This window comes from Budorcas taxicolor, chromosome 23 (assembly GCF_023091745.1).
Source record: "Budorcas taxicolor isolate Tak-1 chromosome 23, Takin1.1, whole genome shotgun sequence".
Lineage (NCBI taxonomy): Eukaryota > Metazoa > Chordata > Mammalia > Artiodactyla > Bovidae > Budorcas > Budorcas taxicolor.
In genome coordinates, this window is record NC_068932.1 from 17,641,161 (window position 1) to 17,662,530 (window position 21,370).

Genomic DNA, 21,370 nt, shown 5'->3' on the forward strand with positions numbered 1-21,370 from the left:
TAAATAGTATTTTAGTGTGCTGTTACAGACACTTTCTCAGGTATTAAAGTCAGTGGCATGATCGATTGGTACAATGTTCTAAGGCACCCCAATCTCTTCTCCTCTCCTTTCACCTTTGGTACAGTTCCACTTCAGGTATTTCTTGAACCTCTGTTTTTCAAGGCTAAGGAGGGATTACACCTGGAAATCTCCGAAACATGATCACTGCCACCACCAAGAAGTCCAGGTCCTGCAAAAGAAAGCTGAGGACATCTGCTTACCTTTCCTCATGCTCTCTGAGGTAACATAGAAATTCCCAGGCTTCTCTTGACTTTTTTCTGCAAAAACTGTGAGATAAAGAGCACTCTAAGTGAAGCCAAATAGTACCTCTTTCTAAGAAGCTTTATAATATTTTATACATTTAGCAGAAAAATGACCAAAATCTTGTCCAAAATAAGTAATAATGGATCACAACTTGGACCACTGTATGTAGTTCTATAAATCAAGATTCTAGAAAGTGAAGTGTTAGTTGCTCAGTTGGGTCTGACTCTTTGCAACCCCATGGACTGTAGCCCACCAGGCTCCTCAAATACTGGAATGAGTTGCTATTCCCTTCTGCAGGAGATCTTCCCAACCCAGGGATTGAACCTGGGTCTCCTGCACTGCAGGCAGATTTTTTACCGCTGAGCCACCAGACAAGCCCCTTTAAAGGAGGCAACCAATGAATGGAAGCTCTAGGGATTACAACATGGAGATAGATCAAACAGACAAGATCTCAAACCAGAAAGACAAAGCCGGGCAGAGGACATAATCGGCATTTATGAGATCATTAAGGAAAAGCGTAATGTGAACAAGGACGTGTGCTGGATCCTTGAATATTTGAAGCAAGCCATGGAACACGCCAAAGTTTGAGAATAAAAGGAAGTGCCACTTAACATGTCAACAAGTGCCATAAGACAGAACTCAGAGCAGCGGGACATGTGAAATGTGTGCAAGGCTCCAAAGTGACTTCGATGATGTCACTCATGCACAAGGAATCCGTAAAGGCTCATAGGGAACCCTGAGAAGTGACAGACATTCACTCAGTGGTAGGACTAACAAGTGGTTAAGGCTCCTTGGGCCCTGCACATGACTTCCTGCATTTAAACCCTGTCGCTACCATTTATGAGCCACGTGATCTAAGACAAGAGGCTTGAACTCTTCTTGCCTCAGTTTTCTGATCTGTAGAATGAGGATGATATTGTACCCTTGGCTATGGGTTGTTGCGAGGATTATATGAGTTAATATATGGAAAGTGCTCAGAACAGTGCCTGGCATGTGCAAGCACTTCATGTTAGCCTTTATTATCATTGCATGAGTGCTCAGTCACATCAGTTGTGTCTGACTTTTTACAGCCCCATGGACTGTAGCCCGCCGGGCTCCTCTGTCCATGGAATTCTCTAGGCAAGAATACTGGAGTGGGCTGGCATTTCCTTCTCTAGGAAATCTTTCCAACCCAGGGATCAAGACTGCATCTCCTGTGTCTCCTGCACTGCAGGCAGAATCTTTACCCTCTGAGCTACCTGGGAAGCCCTTTATTATCATTATTCATTTCTAAACCTTGAGATTGATGCCAATAGGACAGAAATCCCAATAGAAAGGATGTCTATATAGTGCTTTATTTGAAAAGACCCTGATGCTGGGAAAGATTGAGGGCAGGAGGAGAAGGGGACGACAGAGGATGAGATGGTTGGATGGCATCACCGACTCAATGGACATGGGTTTGGGTGAACTCCGGCAGTTGGTGATGGATAGGGAGGCCTGGCATGCTGTGGTTCATGGAGTCACAAAGAGTCGGACACGACTGAGCAACTGACCTAAATTCCCATGTATTATCTCATCTGACCTTCATAATAAGGTTCTGACAGAGTATTACTAGGCATCAATTTATACATATATTATTATGATACATATTTCATAGGTGAGGAAACGAAAACTAAAGAGGGTGAAATGACTTACCCAATGTCTCATTTTGTAGAGTTGAAAATGCAAGAGCTGAGACTTGAACCCAGATGTTCTGGCCTCCTAACTATTGCCCTTTTGTCATCTCCTGCCTCTCTCCTTTCCTTTGCTCTCCACAATTTCATAGCAAGTCCTTCAGGGCTCTTTAGGAATTGCCTGTGCCCCTTCTAACTGAACTTCCCACAATGAGCCAGAAGATCATGGCAAACCATGAGGACTGAGGGCACTAGACAATATGTAAATATCCTTCCACTGCATTTCTACCCAATTAGGATTGCTAGATTTAACAAACCAAAATATAAACTGAAAAAAAGAGTGCCATATTTGGAATACACTTACACTAAGGAATTATTTGTTGTTTTTCTGGAATTCATACTTAATGAGATACAGTTGTATTTTTATTTGTCAACCGCAGCCCGGTTACCTGGGGCTCTGGTTGAGGGCTATCTTCCTAGTTTATAATCTTTTGCCATACCTTCCACAACCTGTTATACTATTAAACATGAAATGGAGGTCAAGTGCACAGATCTAGCAATTCTTACACTCATACAGTACTTGTAATCATATTAATAAAATCAAGTCCTGAAAGATAGTGAAACTTACAATGCTATGAGCATCTAATGTCCCAGGGGTCATTGTGAAGAACTCAAAACTCAATTATCATCAACTTTTATCAATGTAGGTAGGTAGGTAGATGGAGAAGGCAATGGCACCCCACTCCAGCACTCTTGCCTGGAAAATCCCATGGATGGAGGAGCCTGGTGGGCCACAGTCCATGAGGTCGCTAAGAGTCTGACACGACTCAGCGACTTCACTTTCACTTTTCACTTTTCACTTTCATGCATTGGAGAAGGAAATGGCAACCCACTCCAGTGTTCTTGCCTGGAGAATCCCAGGGACGGGGGAGCCTGGTGGGCTGCCATCTATGGGGTCGCACAGAGTTGGACAAGACTAAAGCGACTTAGCAGCAGCAGCAGCAGCAGGTAGGTAGATAGCCTAGCATTGTGGTTGCAAACCAAGGTTGTATAAAGAGAGACTCCCTGAATTCAAATCCTAGCTCTGCTACATGGTTATCAAGCAACCTCTGTAAGCCTCCATTTTTCTCATCTGTAAAATGGAAATGATAACGGCCCATACCTAATAGATTATTATGACATATTTCAAATAAAACACTCAGTAGGTTTCAATAAATGTTAAATATTTAAAATTAATAATAATAGTAATAGTTTCAGGAGATAACAATTACCAGGGATCTTGCTATTTGGAGTAGAGAGACATCTTATTTATCTCTATCTTCCCATTATGCACCAATTCCTGCAGGAAGGCCAGAACTGAATCTGACCACTGCCCCTAGTCTAGTTTCAAAATCTGCCCCAAACACTGACCCTGTCTCCAGGGACTGGTTGGAGACCATTCAGGAGGGAATACTCGCTAAGCAATAATTCAGGAGGTAGAGGATCCAGGGAATTTTCTGCTGAGAGGCCCTGAAGACCCCACTGGGCATCATTCCCTGCCACACTTGCCTTTAGAAATGTATGATTCATTGTCAGATGGCTGGTGAGTGGCAGATGCGCTGGCCTCTGGTCTGGGCACTGGGACAGGGGGCCTGTTGGTCAAGTCCACTGACAAGGCCTCATCATCATCCACTGTGTGATATACATCTTCTTCCTGACCAAGATGGTCTCTCTCCAAACTGGACATTCCCGTGCTGTTGCCTAGAAGCAGAGAGAAAGGTGACTAAACAGTTGTTAAACCCTGGGATGCCCAACTCCTGCAACTAGCTGCCCTGGATCCCTGCCCTGCCCATCAGTAAACTGATAGCCTCCGCATTAGGTAGGGCCTGGCAGCCAACCAGGCCAGGGACCAGCCTCACCTACCAGCACCTCCACAGCAGTTGGCCCTGCCACAACAGAAAGGCCCATATAGCCCAAGTAGAAGGCACAACTAGAATATATAGCTCTGGTGACCAGAAGGGTGTATGCTACTGGGCCCCATAAATATCTGCTATATAAGGCCACTTCTCTAAGATTGGGAAACATTTCCAAGCTGCCAAATGCACAAAAATTAAAAGAGAGAATTATTCAAAATGAATGGCAGAGAAATACATGCCAAACAAAGGAACAAGAAAACCCTCAGAAAAAGATTAGACAAAGTAGATTTTAAAACAAAGACTGTAACAATAGACAAATACAGACAGTACCTAATGATAAAGAGAACAATCCAATAAGAAGATATAACAATTAAAAGTATATATGCATCTAACATAGGAGCACTAAATACATACAGAAAATATTACCAGCATAAATGTAAAGATTGACAGTAATATAATAATATAATACAATAATAGGAGGCTTTAACATATCACTTACATTAACAGATACATCATCTAGTCAAAACTTCAGTAAGGAAACACTGGCCATAAATGACATATTAGACCAGATAGACTTAATAGATATATATATATAAAGGTCCATATAGTTAAACCTATGGTTTTTCCAGTAGTCACGTAGTGACGTGAGAGTTGGACTATAAAGAAAGCTGAGCGCCAAAAACAGAAATATAGATCAATGGAACAAAATAGAAAGCCCTGAGATAAATCCATGCACCTATGGACACCTTATCTTTGACAAAGGAGGCAAGAATATACAACGGAGAAAAGACGATCTCTTTAATAAGTGGTGCTGGGAAAACTGGTCAGTCACCTGTAAAAGAATGAAACTAGAGCACTTTCTAACACCATGCACAAAAATAAACTCAAAATGGATTAAAGTAAGACCAGAAACTATAAAACTCCTAGTGGAAAACATAGGCAAAATACTCTCTGACATAAATCAAAGCAGGATCCTCTATGAGCCACCTTCTAGTGTACTGGAAATAAAAGCAAACATAAACAAATGAGACCTAATTAAACTTAAAAGCTTCTGTACAACAAAGGAAACTATAAGCAAGGTGAAAAGACAGCCTTCAGAATGGGAGAAAATAATAGCAAATGAAACAGCTGACAAAGAATTAATCTCAAAAATATACAAGCAATTCCTGAAGCTCAATTCCAGAAAAACAAATGACACAATCAAAAAATGGGCCAAAGAACTAAACAGACATTTCTCCAAAGAAGACATACAGATAGCTAACAAACACATGAAAAGATGTTCAACATCACTCATTATCAGAGAAATGCAAATCAAAACCACAGTGAGGTACCATTTCACGCCAGTCAGAATGGCTGCTATCCAAAAGTCTACAAGCAATAAATGCTGGAGAGGGTGTGGAGAAAAGGGAACCCTCTTACACTGTTGGTGGGAATGCAAACTAGTACAGCCACTATGGAGAACAGTGTGGAGATTCCTTAAAAAACTGGAAATAGAACTGCCATATAACCCAGCAATCCCACTGCTGGGCATACACACCGAGGAAACCAGAACTGAAAGAGACATGTGTACCCCAAAGTTCATCACAGCACTGTTTATAATAGCCAGGACATGGAAGCAACCTAGATGTCCATCAGCAGATGAATGGATAAGAAAGCCGTGGTACATATACACAATGGAGTATTACTCAGCCATTAAAAAGAATACATTTTAATCAATTCTGATGAGGTAGATGAAACTGGAGCCTATTATACAAAGTGAAGTAAGTCAGGAAGAAAAACACCAATACAATATAGTAACACATATATATGAAATTTAGAAAGATGGTAACGATAACCCTATATGCGAGACAGCAAAAGAGACACAGATATATAGAACAGTCTTTTGGACTCTGTGGGAGAAGGCGAGGGTGGGAAGATCTGAGAGAATAGCATTGAAACATGTATATTATATCATGTATATCTGTTTATCATGTATATCTGTATATATGTATATTATATCATGTATATTATACATGTAAACATGTATATTTGTTTCATATATGAAACAGATCGCCAGTTCAGGTACAATGCATGAGACAGAGTGCTCAGGGCTGGTGCACTGGGATGATCCAGAGGGATGGGGTGGGGAGGGAGGTGGGAGGGGGGTTCAGGATGGGGAACACATGTAAACCCATGGCTGATTCATATCAATGTATGGCAAAACCCACTACAATATTGTAAAGTAATTAGCCTCCAACTAAAATAAATAAATTAAAACAAGAAAAGAAAGCTGAGTGCTGAAGAAATGATGCTTTTGAACTGTGGTGTTGGAGAAGACTCTTGAGAGTCCCTTGGACTACAGGGAGATCCAACCAGTCCATCCTAAAGGAGATCAGTCCTGAATATTCATTGGAAGGACTGATGCTAAAGCTGAAGCTCCAATACTTGGGCCACCTGATGCAAAGAACTGACTTATTAGAAAAGAACTTGATGCTAGAAAAGATCGAAAAGCAGGAGAAAGGGACGGCAGAGAATGAGATGGTTAGATAGCAGCACTGACTCAATGGACATGAGTTTGAGCAAGTTCCGGAAGTTGGTGATGGACAGAGAAGCCTAGCGTGCGGCAGTCCATGGGGTCACAAAGAGTTGGATGTGACTGAGCAACTGAACTGACTGACTGACTGACTGACTGATAGAACATTGAATCCAAAAGGAGCAGAAGATACACTTTGAAGTACACACAGACTATTCCCCAGGGTAGATCACATGATAGGCTACAAAACTCGCCTCAGTAAATTTATAAAGATTTAAATTGTATCAAGTATCTTCCGAAGTACAACAGGATGAAACCAGAAATCAACTACAAGAAACACTGCAAGAAAAAAAAAACAAAAACATGGAAGCTAAACAATTCTACTAAACAACCAATGGATCACCGAAGAAATCAAAGAGGAAATAAAAAATACCTAGAGACAAATGAAAATGGAAACATAATAATCCAAAATCTAGGCAACATATCAAAAGCAGTTCTAAGAGGGAGCTTCAGGCCTACCTCAGGAAGCAAGAAAAGTCTCAAATAAACAACTTAACCTTATACCTAAAGGAATTAGAAAAAGAGCGACAAAACCTAAAGTTAGTAGAGGGAGAGAAACAATAAAGATAAGAGCAAAAATAAATAAAATAGAGACTGATAAGTATTTAGCCAGACTCATCAAGAAACAAAGAAAGAAATCCCAAATAAATAAAATCAGAAATGAAACCAGAGAAGTTATAACTGATATCACAGAAATACAAAGGATCACAAGAGATTACTACAAACAATTATACATCAATAAAATGGACAATCTAGAAGAAATTGATAAATTCCTAGAAACATACAATCCTCCCAGACTTAATCAGGAAGAAATTGAAAATATGAACAGACCAATTATCAAGAATGAAACTGACTATAATATCATATATGAAATGAATCGCCAGTCCAGGTTTGATGCATGATACTGGATGCTTGGGGCGGGTGCACTGAGATGACCCAGAGGGATGGTATGGGGAGGGAGGAGGGTGGGTGTTTCAGGATGGGGAACACGTGTATACCTGTGGCAGATTCATGTTGATGTATGGCAAAACCAATACAATATTGTAAAGTAATTAATCTCCAATTAAAATAAATAATTTTTTTTTTAAAAAGAATGAAACTGAAGCAGTAACTTTACAAATTTGTAACAAACAAAAGTCCAGGACCAGACAGATTATAAGTAAATTCTAGAAAACATTTAAAGAAGAGTTCACATCAAAAATTTGCAGAGGAAGGAATGCTTCTGAATTCATCTATGAGGCCAGCATCACACTGACACCTAAAGCAGACAAAGACACCACGAAAAAGAAAATTATGGTCAATGTCCTTGATGAACATAGATGCAAAATTGTCCTCAGTAAAATATTAGCAAATGGAATTCAACAATGCACTAAAAGGATCATGCATCATGATGAAGTGGGGTTTAATCCAAGGGAGGCAAAAAGATTCAGTATCTGCAAATCAATGAATGTGATATGTCATATTAACAAATTAAAGAATAAAACTGTAATCATTTCAATGGATGTATAGAAAGCTTTTGACAGAATCTGACATCCATTTATAATTTTTAAAAACTCTTAACAGAATGGGTATGGAAGAAACATAATTCAGCATAATAAAGGCCATATCATATGGCTAACATCATACAAATGGTGAAAAGCTGAAATCATTTCTACTAAGATCAGGAACAAGACAATTTCATACAACATAGTACTGGAAGTCCCAGTCGTAGTAATCACATAAGAAAAAGAAATAAAAGGAATCCAAATCAGAAAAGAAAAAGAAAAACTGTCACTGATTGCAGATAACATGAGACTGTATATAGGAAATCCTAAAGATGCCATAAAAAAGCTATTAGAACTAGTAAATGAATTCAGTAAGGTTACAAAATTCAAAATTAATATACAGAAATCTGTTGCATTCACTAATAATGAACTGTGAGAAAGGGAAATTAATCCCATTAAAAGCTGCATCAAAAAGAATAAAATACCTAGGAATAAATCTAACCAAGGAGGTAAAAGATCTGTACTCTGAACATTATGATGTTTATGAAACTAATTGAAGACAACACAAACAAATGGAAACATATACCACATTCATGGATTAGAAGAATCAGTATAGCTAACATGACCATATTCCCCAAGGCAATCTATAGACTCAATGCAACCTCTATCAAAATACCAATGGCATTTTTCACAGAATTTGGACAAATAATTCTAAAATGTGTACAGAAACATAAAAGACCCCAAATAACCAAAGTAATCTCGAAAAAGAAGAAGAAAGCTGAAAGTAGCATACTCCCTGATTTCAAACTATACTACAAAGCTACAGTAATTAAAACAGTATGAAGTGAAGTGAAGTCGCTCAGTTGTGTCTGACTCTTAGCAACCCCATGGACTGTAGCCTACCAGGCTCCTCAGTCCATGGGATTTTCCAGACAAGAGTCCTGGAGTGGGTTGCCATTTCCTTCTCCAGGGGATCTTCCCGATTCTAGGCAGATGCTTAACAGACCACTATAGACCAATGGAAAAGAATCAAAAGTAAAAAATAAGCTCATGCTTATATGATCAATTATTTATGACAAAGGAGCCAAGAATACAAAGGGAGGCAAAGACAATTTCTTCATAAATAGTGGGAAAACTGGCATATATATATATATATATATATATATATATGTATATATACATATATATCTAATCACTATACCATACAGCCTTGATTTAATGCAGCCTTTAACCTATGTATGTCCCTCATGCTCTCCTCCTTCACCAGAAAGCAAAGTCTCTTGAGGGTATTGATCATATCCTATTTTCCTTTGTGACCCTAGCCCAGTATCTAAAATAGTTCTTTGCTTATAGTAGGTACTCATGAAATTTTGGTCAAATAAAAATGAACCTGTGTATTTCAAAAGAGGTCTTGCTAAAGGCAACTTGTTTACCCAAAGCAGTGGTTCCACTGGTGGGAACTTCTGGCTTACTTGTAACAGGCTGATGGGGGAGCCCATGGGTCTCCTATCACACCACGTGCCATGTACATTTGCTGAGTGGAGCAACCCTCATACGTAGCCAGGCAATGTCTACATTTGTTTCTTCTTCCTTCTTTTTGCTTTCCTGTTCACTGATGCAACTTACCTTCTAAAAACTTGCGAATCATAGAGTCTTTAGTAGTCCGAGAGAAACCATCCCTGGGGATTGGATTAGATGTACTGGCCTGAAGCATCTCAACATCTAGAAGGAAAAGGAGACTAAGAATTTATATGTTGTTCTTCCACACATGCAAAGACATTTTATAAATGGATACATTGTTTGGCCAAAAAAGTTTGTTCCAGTTTTTTGTGTAACATCTTATGGAAAACTTGAACAAACTTCTTGGCCAACCCAATACAAGTTTTGACAAATTAAGAGATTCAAGAATTGATTAAACCATCCATCTATCCTTCCATCCATCTAATCATCCATGCATCCATGGATCCATGCAATCATGCATGCATTTAATTTACCTACTCTGTAAGGCTACCTAGTAAGTACTGGGTATAAACGAAAACAATATTTACAATCTTCAGGCCCTTTCCTGTACTACAGGACTCAAAAGGCATAGATATGCTCATTTGCATTGGAAAGAATAGGCTTAGTTTTTAAATATATAATTGTAGTCTTTTGCATGACAGAAAAAAAAGTTAGAAGCAAAAACAACAAAGAATAGATAAATTGTAATTTATTTAAACTACGAACCATTTTGTTACAGTTAAAAGCATGTATTGGAGCTACTCTAGTACCATCTCATAAACAAACTCTTTTTAGGTCATCCATGTAATTGGTCATTTATAAGGAGGAAGTTCACAGACCTTTGATTTTTCACTATTAAGCATAAACCCATGGAGACCAAAACTATGTGAAAACTATTCAATTACTGTAGCAGATTCTACTTAAACCTGAGTAACCAGCTGTAGCTGTTACTTTATGACTCTGAAGTATGCATTTTGGGAGCAAAATTACAGCCTTGCGTTTGAAAGTAGAGCTTTGATATTATCAAGAGTTTGCATTCAGTAAGTCATATCATACAATTACTGGGGATTTGTTTCCTTAGGCAAAATATGTAATTTGAATACTATGCTTCGAGAAAAAACATCATTTGAATTTAATCACTATACATAGATATACTGTTTCCTACTACTTTAATCTTTGGGGATCCATTAAATACAATCTGGTGAATCTGTACGAAAAATTTATATTTATATCACATTTCCCAAGAATGTTCACTGAAAAGAGCCTCATGTTCATAAAATCATGTTAAGGATAATGAACTTCACATGACATAATTCTAGTTTTGAAACAAAATATTTGTACATACACAGAAGAAAGCCTGGAAAAAAAATACATCAAAATGCGTATAGTGACTATTTCTGAATTAGTATATGGAGATCATGGGCAATTCAGACTGTGAACATTTGATTTTCTATCTTACACTTTTCTTTGTCTTCCAGATTATCCAGTGGCTTGTGTTGCATTCATATTTGAGAAAAACCCTATCAACACTTTAAGGTCTAGGCAATTATGATCAAGCCTGTACAATTAGATTACCAAAGCAAAAATAATTTTAGGTTTTTAAAAAATAAATTATGGCTCACCTGTCAATTACCAGGTTATTGATATAATTATAAAAATACTGATTTTTAAACTTTCCAGTGAGCAGATATGGCATTATTACATAGCATAGCTTTTTACTCGACCTTATTTCAAACTTTGACGATCTTTTGATAATCAAAATATAAACTTTGTGACCATAAAACAAGACACAATATCGAGTGAAAAAGTTGCAAACTGGTGTTCGTAGTATATAAATGCATTTTATATAAAGTATTTTATGTAAGGCACTTTGCAGTATATATAGTAGTTTATATAAATTTTAAGACCTGTAAAATGATACTACATGTGGTTTATGAATTCACAAATATCTCAAAAACATATGAAAACTTGCTGACATGCTGGAAAGGATAAATGCTAAATTCATGGTAGTGGTTACCTCTGGGAGGGAGGACAATTAGGTTCCAGAAGAGGCTCGTAGGGGGATATAATATGTAGTTTAAAAAAAAAAAGATCTGAGACAAAAAAAAAAAAGAAATATATACTCTTGATGAATCTTTTTTCCAATTCCTTTCCTTTTTTTTACTTTTTCAGTTTAATATTTCTTGAAATAAATGTAGTAAAGACATTACATTGAATATAATCTACCTTGATACCCTTTAGTCCAAAGCCCTGTGATTCCAAATGTGAAAACTATTAACTCAGTGAACATCTCTGGTCAACACTGCATTCTATAAAATAAACTGTAGAGATTGAGATAACTGTACTGATCCTGAAACATACCTAAAAGTATTTTAAAAATAAATTTCAGATAAGAACTCACAATCCATTTCTCAAAAACTGAAGACAAAGAGAAATTCCGCTTATTTGAGATTTCTATTTAAATTGCTTAACTGTGGTTTTATGGAACACTTTCCCCATGAAGCGGAGAAGGCAATGGCACCCCACTCCAGTACTCTTGCCTGGAGAATCCCACGGATGGAGGAGCCTGTGGCTGCAGTCAATGGGGTCACGAAGAGTCGGACACGACTGAGCGACTTCACTTTCACTTTTCACTTTCATGCATTGGAGAAGGAAATGGCAACCCACTCCAGTGTTCTTGCCTGGAGAATCCCAGGGACGGGGGAGCCTGGTGGGCTGCCATCTATGCGGTCGCACAGAGTCGGACACGACTGAAGTGACTTAGCAGCAGTAGTTCCCCATGAAGTTAGAAAGACATACCATACAGATGTGCCCTGCTGGTCACAGGGCCCTCCTCTACCCTCCCCACTCCTATCCCTACACCCCTTCACCCCTCAGCTGCCTGACCCTGACCCAGCCAACTTTTGAAACTCCTAATTCACAAAGCAATAAAATATAGAGGAAAAGACCCTGTAGGAAAGACTTGCTTGCATCAGACACTCCTAGAGATGAGGATGGGCTTATCACTGGGCTCTGTTACACCCAGTGCTGCATCCTCCAGGAACCACAGCCCCCTCAGGCTCCAGCATCTCTAAGAATCTGGTGAGGGTAGAGCAGCATCAGGACAGTTTCGATCACCAATAATCAAACCTCCCAGGCTGGCAACACCAGAGTGCAAACCTCACACGTATACTCGGTCGCCCCCACTGACAGTAGTAAAAGAGTCACGCATGGCCTGGCTATTTCACTAACAAAGTTCAGTTTGACAGAACTGATTTCCATATTCAAGACACAGCTGAAAAACTGAAGGAGCTACAAAGAGTTAGAAAAACAAAATGTAGAAGAAAAATGAAGGCAGCCAGAGCATCCCTGGCTGGATCTCTCACACTTCTAGAATAACGATGAGGGCTTCTGTCCTGGCACTATGACCCCATCTTAATGTGCTGAGTTTTTTGTGAGTTAAAGAAAGAAGTTAAGAAAGGAAAGAGAGAAGAAAAGAATGAGCCCAGTAATAAGACATATCAACATCATGATCCCTTAATACAATGCATGGAGGAGGACGCTATGGTATTCGTGCTCAAAACTTATAACCTCATCCAGTCCACTCATAGAAAGCATCTGACAAACCCAACTAAAGGGCATTCTACAAAATAACTGATTGGTGTTCTTCCAAAGTATCCAAGAGGAGGAATGACTGAAGAACTGTCAGAACAACAGCAGACACTGTGGCTTCCTTTCTAGGATCAGCATCTAGTCCCACCTACGAACAGAAAAAGAGCCTTGGGGAAAAACTGGTGAAATTTGAACAAGGTCTAGAGTTTAGTTGGCAGTATTGCACCAATGTTCATTGCACAGCTTTAGTAACTGTGGTTATGTAAGATGTTACTATCTGAGAAATCTGGATGAAAGGCATACAGGAAGGGTAACATTTTTGTAACTTTTCTCAAAATCTAAAAGTAGTTCAAAAGTTCGTTTTGTTTTGTTTTTTAAAAGGAGAAGAACAGAGAGGAGGGAAATAGATGAGAAAAGGAGAGGAAGAAATGCAAGCTCACGCTCTGGGAATGACCTACACTGACCCCTTCTTGTCCGCCTACACTATCAAGTCACCTTCCGGGAAGTCTCGTGAGCCATGCCTCCATGGGTTCAATGAATGAGGCAGGGTTACCTGTGACAAACACATCTTTTTATTCTATAATCACGCCTTCATTGGTGGTTAAGGGCATAGTTTTGCAAGTAGACAAACTAGGATCAGATAAACATCAGTCTTGAGACATTTGTAGAATTATTTCTCCTCCTTGAGGCACCCTAGATGGATGGTGACAGATATGGGCATTTGGGTCAGAATGCATAGGTTCCAATTTTGATTGTTCCTCTTCTGACTGCAGGACTGCAACACCCTGGGCCAATTCACTTCTAGATCCAACTTTGAGATCCAGCTGATCACTGGGACTTAGAAATGACCATGAGCTATGCTGGCGCCAACCTACTCAGAAGGTTGGAGGATACAGACCAGCAGGACAGTACCAAGTAGCCTTCCTCATTTAGGGAGTTTCTGGCCAGTCTCGCAACTCTCATGCAAGGAAACCAGAGCCATATCAGGCAGGTGGAGGAGATGTCCTGGTGTCTCAGAGGAGCAGCATCTCGCAACTCCTGAGTTACATCAGCACCTCCTGAGGCACAGCTTCCAAGGTCCCCTTAAGAGGCATCCAGAGACACTGCCTTCAGGGAAGCCCACAGTATGGTGCCCTTTTCAAGTATTTATAGTTTACATACAACTCCTCCTAGTTCCAGAGGCAATTTGCCAACCAATTACGGTCATTTTTATCATAGGCAATGTTGCCTAGAGACATAATTGACATATGGCTCTTATCAGGTTACCAGGGTAACAGAGCGGAAGTCAATGAAGGTCAAATTCTCCTGGAGAAGGGAAATGAAAGCTGTTACATTAACTCTTTGCCCAGATTATCTTGGGCCAAGTTGTTTACTTCCTCTCAGGTTCGTTTTCCTGTCTCTAAAATGGTGATAATAATGATACCTTGCAGGGCCCTGTGGGGCTCCTGGCACAGAGCCTTTCTGTGCCCCAGTTTCATTGATTATAGGAAACAGCCTTCATTCAGCCTCCATGACCTTCCTGGAGTTCCAAACGGCAGATTCAAGCAGTTGTTAATCAGGGAAGGGCGGAGATGTGAGACCAGGGAGAAACAGTCAAGGGAGCCTTGGGACAAGGTCCTGTTTCCCCATCAATGGATACACACAACATTATCTTTGAGCTCTTCTGCAGATACTGAAACTCCTTCCAGGTGGGAGAAGTGCTGCCCATAAGCATGTAGACCCCAGGCCAGTTGACTCTGAAGGTTGACAATGCTGACTTCTACTTAGCTCATCACCAACCTATCAGAAGAATGTTCACAAGCTGATCACTCCCACTTTTACTATAAAACTTCTATCTTCCCCAAGTTGGGAAACTTGGTTTTGAGGACATCAACCCAATATGTCCTCTTTTGCCTGGCAAAGCAATAAAGCTATCCTTTTCTACTTCACCCAAAACTCTGTCTCTGAGATCTGATTTAGTACTGGTGTAGAGAGAAACTAAGCTTTCTGCATCAATAATAGTACATATCACATAGGTTTGTCATGAGTACTTTTTTTTTTTTGCCACACGGTGGGGCACACAGGATCTCATTTCCCTGACCTGGGATCATATCCACGCCACTTGCAGTGAAAACATGAAGTGTTAACTGCTGGACTGCATCAGTATCTTTGAATTGGCTATTCTGGTGGCTCAACGGTAAAGAATCTGCCTGCCAATTCAAGATATGCGGGTTTGATCCCTGGGTCGGAAAGATCCCCTGGAGAAGGAAATGGCAACCCACTCCAGTATTCTTGCTTGGAAAATTCCATGGACAGAACAGCCTGGTGGGCTATAGTCCACGGGGTCACAAAAGAGTCAGACATGATTTAGTGAATAAACAACAAAACAAAACAATCTTTAAATCAGACAAGGAACAGCAGATACACACTGGCCTCCACACCACTACTCTGTATTCAAGGTAAATATCTTTATTCAATCACTACCTTCTTTGTGGCCTCAGGATCCTTCTCAACACAGCTTCCCAGGACCTCAACACCAGCTACCTGATGTGGAAATTATTTTTAAAACACTATTTGCCATAGCTGTATTAGGCAGTAAGTCCAAGTAGTAGCAGATACTACCTTCGTAAGAACAAAGAAAAGAAAAAGCTCCTGGTTGTTTCAAGTTAATGACAGTTCAAACCCTCAGACTCTAAATTTGACAACCCATGTGTGCACACAACCCAAGCATACGGTAACACATGAGTAACTGAAATACATAGGAAATTCTAGAGGTGAATGGAGTCAGTTTCCAGACAAAGGACAGTTTGAAAAGGACAGCGACAGCAACAGATCCTGCATCCCTGGATGCTCAGGGCTTGTACTTCAGATTCTAAGCATTTAACCTTCACCACTGGTCAGTTAAAAATAAACTGAAATGTGCTGAAACCTGCTGATGTAAGGAAAAAATGCAGAGTTCTTTCATTTCATTGGGGAAAAAAAAACCCAACCCAAAACAATAACAAGGAGATTCTGGGGCCACAGTCTCCTTCTGGGAAAGCCAGCTGCAGAGTTACACTATAGTTTTTTACAGGAGTCGATCCCAGAGAAACCATTCCTGGGAAGAAAGAAGCTGAACAGATGAGTGAAGGCAGGCAGGCACTTAATTAAGGAACGAGTCAAGAGCAATAATGAATTTTCAAAGACGCTCATGTGATACTCTTCCTGGGACATAAATCTAGATTGTTTAGCCGCAGTGGAAACGCCATCCAGATTATGTGTTACTAATTTAATAGAAAACCTAATCTGAGTATATAATCCAGTAAAATATCAGATACTGAGTGACTGTTCTTCTGGAAAGGCTCTCAAACCCTGAAAGCTGGCCAAAGGCTTTCCCCCCCCCCCCCCCCCAGTGCTATTGTGAATAGAAAAGAGGCTTAGAGCAAGGAGCTGCATGGTGAAACAGTTGAAAACAAACAAACAAATTTGAAACCTGATTGGTTCTATTTGCACACAGGTAGAAGGATGGCTATGATTGACCACGTCAACAGGAAAGTCCAACCTTCCTATACCCTCACGGAGAAGTGAGGGGAAGGTGAGAGAGAGACAGTGACAGAGAGGCGGAAATAGGGACAGAGAGAAAGAGACAGTCACACACATGCAGACGTGGGAGTCAGAGGAGGGGAGAAGGAGAAGGAGAGAGACAACGAGAAAGGAAGAGGGAGTTGTGGAGGGGAGACACAGAGATGGAGACACACGGACAGAGAGAGGCGAACTGTAGTCTGAAATTAGAGAGACTGAGAGGTGATTTGCAATGACAAAGAAGAGGCTAACATGAAAGGGTTAGGAGAAGCAGTGTGTCAAGTTCTGTGAATTTCTTAGCAGACAAGCAGGGCCTCAATGCAGTGCTCCTGGTGAGCACACATACCCTCTGCCTTGCAGGAAGGAGTTCACAGGTCAGTTTGCTGGTGGGGTGCAGTGGGTACTATGACTTGCTAAGATCCATTCTCTACTAGCTACCCTCTAGAGAGCATCATGTCGTTATCCTCTGCGGCACTGTCACAGTTTGTAGTTATATGTTCAGTTAGGCAGTGTTCTTGCCTGGAGAATCCCAGGGACGGGGGAGCCTGGTAGGCTGCCGTCTATGGGGTCACACAGAGTCAGACATGACTGAAGCGACTTAGCAGCAGCAGCAGCAGCAGCAGCAGCAGCAGCAGCAGCAGGCAGTCTCTTTGTTTAATAACCAGCTCTCCCACAAGAAGGGAAGTGTTAGAAGGCAGGGACCATACCGGCTTATTTGCTGACTCCTTGTCACCTGGTGCGGTGACTTAAACACTTGAGTGGATTGATAAATGTTGTTGAATGAATGTGAAAGTGAACAGACTAACGAGGAAGAAGCAAATGAATACATGGCTGTGGAGGGATCCGGGCATTTTCCAAGTTGAGACAAGAGAAGGGCAATGCAGGCAGCCGGACCAGCACGGGCGGATGGATGGAGACAAAGCAAAAAAAAAAAATGGGCAGCCAGGAGCGGCCACAGATGTCCCACCTTTGGGGGCATCTCACAGATATCTCACTACCACCTGTTGGAGAAGTGAAGTCCTTGTGTTGTATGTTGACAAATAATTTCACACCACAATATCTACGATGACTTCTTATTTTCTGGCAACACTCAAAGTCAAGAAATAATCAAATGTCTGTGGTGTAGGGCCTGCGGATGATACTTGCTAATGTTAGTAGGAGCAGGTAGCCAGAGAAGCAAGTACATGTCCAGTTGCAAACTGACTTGTGGGCAGTGCCCTGAGGAAGGCCTGCCCACAGCTGTGCAGCTGCAGAGGCGGGCAAGGTCGCTGCTGGTGGTGAGGAGTTTAACTTAATTAACCTGAAATCATTCAATCCAGTGCTCTTTCACTAAGTGCCTATATTTGCAACAGTTCTTGTACATCTAAAGGAGGGGAAAGCTACAAAGGTCAGAAGTGTCTTGAGGCTCCCTTGGCTTCACTAGGTCAGTTTCAGCCCCAGACAAGACAAGAAGGGCCAGCCCTGCCTCAGAGTGAGTTCCCTGCGGGTAAGAACTCATGCCGCTGCAGGAAGGAAGATCCTGAGAGAAAAGTGTGTAGGTGGGCAAGGCAGCATGTTTCAGTAACTTAATGATCTGCTTACAAATGGTCCTTCAGGGGGGCTCAGATCTTACATGGCAGGGCTGTGAGGACCTTCACTGGGCCCAGCTATGCCCCACCTCAGAGGGGACCCAGCTGGCAGAGAGAGACTGTAACCAGAGAGCTCAGGTAGAGAAAACACTACTGGAGATGATGTGTTACAAAGACGCCAGTTACCAAGGAGGCTGCTACGAGAAGTCAGCGCGTTAGTTAGCTTGGGCCGTTAGCTTGGGCTGAGTTGGCTCTCCTAACTGAAGGCAAACTTGATCCACAGAACCAGGTGGAGCGAGCAGGGGCGCAAGAGGAAGGTTCAAAGCAGGAGTCCCAGAAGCGGAGCAGCCTTCTAGGATGGATTAGAGTGACACGTGTGAGTTTAGTTTCCAGTAGCAAGATACCGCATCTTTCTCCTTTCTTTCCTTTCTCCTGATGGAGGAGGACAATCCTCTGAGATACTCAAGCAGCGCTAACTCCGCAAGTGGATTACCTGGGAAACAGCTGGACCCAGAAGAGGCTCCTGAGGCCTTAGCACCCAGAGCCTCAACAAAGTGACCTAAATCTATTACCTAAGTCAAAGGACCGACAGGACCACTGTACCATTCTCTGAAGGCAAAAGACAGAAGCGAAAGAAGTAAATGAGAAAAAGATCAACAGATAGTGAAGTCACCCAGAGAGAGCTGTGCCATAATTTTCGTTTAGTGTTTCCATAAGCTTACCCTAAAAACACTTATTTATTATATAGTATGGTGTGGAACATGATGGTGTAAATCTGTGGGGCTCTTGAACACAAACTTTTCAGAGAATTGGGAGCAAAGCTGAAAAGTCTGATAACAAACACATGTAGCTACCACTTGGTGGCAGCATATCTAAACTAAAGACAGCGATGGTGAGAAGTGTGTGTGTGTGTGTGTGTGTGTGTGTGTGTGTGTGTGTGTACATGCACGCACATGCACAAGTCCAGGGGAAGGGCCCCCAAATCTCAGGATCAGAACTCAACACCCCAGCTCCTTTCATTCAACACTGGGAGCCTCTCTGACAACCTTCCTACTTAGTGGTTATTTGGCTTCCCTTTGGGGACCTTATTACTATCCCCTTTCCAAAACTTAAGTCAGAAAGGGGAAGATTTAAAATAGATAACCAACAAAAACCTATTGTATAGCACATGGAACTCTGCTCAACGTTATGTGCCAGCCTGGATGGGAGAAGGGGTTGGGGGAGAATAGACATATGTATGGCTGAGTCCCTTCACTGTTCACTTGAAATTATCACAGCATTGTTAACTGGCTATACCCCAATACAAAATGTTTTTGCTGTTAAAAAATAAAAATAAAAAAAGAGAAAGGGGCTGATTTGTCCCAACACAGTTAGATGAACTCTGGAGCAATGGTATGAGCTGGCCTAGCTGCACCCATCATGTTGTCCTGTGAGTGGATGAGTGAATGAGCCAGTGAGTCAGCTAGTGAATAAACACAGCCTAGTTTCCTTAATATATTTATTTTCAGTTTCTAGGGTTGAATTGTAACAAGGCAAGACGCTGATAACCTCCGCTATTCCATTTAGAAATAACTCCTGTAAGAATCTGTCCCAGGGCGGGCAAGTGTAGATGTGAGAGGAAGGGCAGGCCAGGAGGGTCCTCCAACCCAGTGGGCAGCTGAGAGCCTGGATCCCTGGGAGTCTGCAGACCCAGCTTCCTGACCCAGTTCTCTCTCGATGGGACTTAAAGTTACTTAGTTTTGGCACCTTAGCACCCATTTCTCTTTAAAATGAAGATGATTATCCGCCAAGCCCCAGGATGATCACAGATTTTATCGCAGAGATAAAAGCAGTGCACTGACACGAAAGGCAGATGTTCCCAGTGATAACTGTGCTGGTTGCTGTTATAAACATACGTCTTAGATTGATCGGCTTGCCTTGCTTGTTTATAACCTAACCTGCCTTCTCTCCTAGAGTTGCTGGCCACCGGTAGTAAAATGAGTGGTTCCTGCCCAGGTACCAGTGACTGCTGCTTCTGGGCCAGTAGTCATTCTCAAGGTTAAACCACAGACAGAAACACAAATCATATCTAGATTCAGAAAATTCAGAGTTTATATGATCTGGAAAGTGAAAAATGCACTGGCTTTCCTTTGCCCATTCCCCAAACAGCCAAATTTTATAGCCTGCCCGTCTATGGCCTCCTGCTAGCTCCAAGGCAATCAGAATCTCCCCTCACCCTATCCTGCCCCCATGTAACTTCACAAGTTGCCAACTGGCCGCAGACCAGACAAGCTCCCTAGCACTCTGCTGCCTTGGAAAGTGCTGCAGAGGCTCAGGGCTCCCGCTGTGAGAGGCCTGGTAGACCAGGAGGAGTGGGATGGCTGCCCTTAGTGTCCCCACCAGCTCTGCACCGATGTGGTAGGAGATTAGTGTGCTGGAGCCTCTAGAGGCATAACGGGGGTTAAGGCTCTCTGTCAACACTAAATCAACTGCCAGTCAAGCGGGGGCTTCTCTCATTGTCCAACTGCTCCACCACAGGGACCCAGGGCAGAAATGTTGATGCGTGGTCTCTGGCTTCCCACAGGGGTACTTCTTGTTCTCCAAATGTTCTTTCGTGAATGGGCCTGTGTTCCAGATTGCAAAGGACTGTGTCTCCCCTGCACCCCGTTTTCTCACAAACAATGGGGAGTGGTAAGTGGCTGAAACACCAACGCTCCAGAATTGCTTGCTGGGTCCATGGAGAGAGGGATGCGTGTGCAAGGGCCAGAGGGCACCAGAGGCTGTTTCATGAGCCAACATCTGGGCCACAGAAACAGGAAGCCTGGCTGGAGTTGCTGGATGGTTTTTCTGAAAAGAAACCAGGACTACAAATTTGTGATTTTAGATGAAAATTTCTGGCACGGAGTAAGGAATGTAGTCCTAGAGACAGAGAGACCTGGGTTCAAACCTGAGCTGTATCACTTATTAGCTGTGAGACCTTGGGAGAGCTGCTTAACTTCTCTGTGCCTCAGCTTCCCCATTTGTAAAGTGCAGGTAATTAAGAGTACCCCTGCCTGGCTGCTTAGAGGTTTCAGGGAGGGAGAGGATGCGGGTGGTGGGGATGATGCCTTCTCTCCTCACCTCTCTGCTGGGTCACAGCTCATTGGGGAAGCGCTTCCATCAGCACCTCAGTCCTTCCAGTCAGGTGCTGGGAGAGAGTTTCTACCACTCTTTCCCTCTTTCTTCCCCTCCCCCAGAGGAGCAGCCAGTCTGATGGGCAGGCACTTAACAACCACAGTACCACACC

At 41.8% G+C, this 21,370-nt stretch overlaps 1 protein-coding gene across 1 annotated transcript in view; it reads right to left on the minus strand.

Annotated features, from left to right (window-relative positions):
- PIK3AP1 (phosphoinositide-3-kinase adaptor protein 1) overlaps positions 1-21,370 on the minus strand; it is a 110,187-nt gene that overhangs the window by 24,095 nt on the left and 64,722 nt on the right. The window contains exons 9-11 of the mRNA XM_052661224.1: positions 9,533-9,628; positions 3,504-3,695; positions 261-326 (exon numbers count right to left, since the gene is read on the minus strand). Coding sequence (XP_052517184.1) covers positions 261-326; positions 3,504-3,695; positions 9,533-9,628 — 354 coding nt within the window. The remainder of the gene's footprint in view (positions 1-260; positions 327-3,503; positions 3,696-9,532; positions 9,629-21,370) is intronic.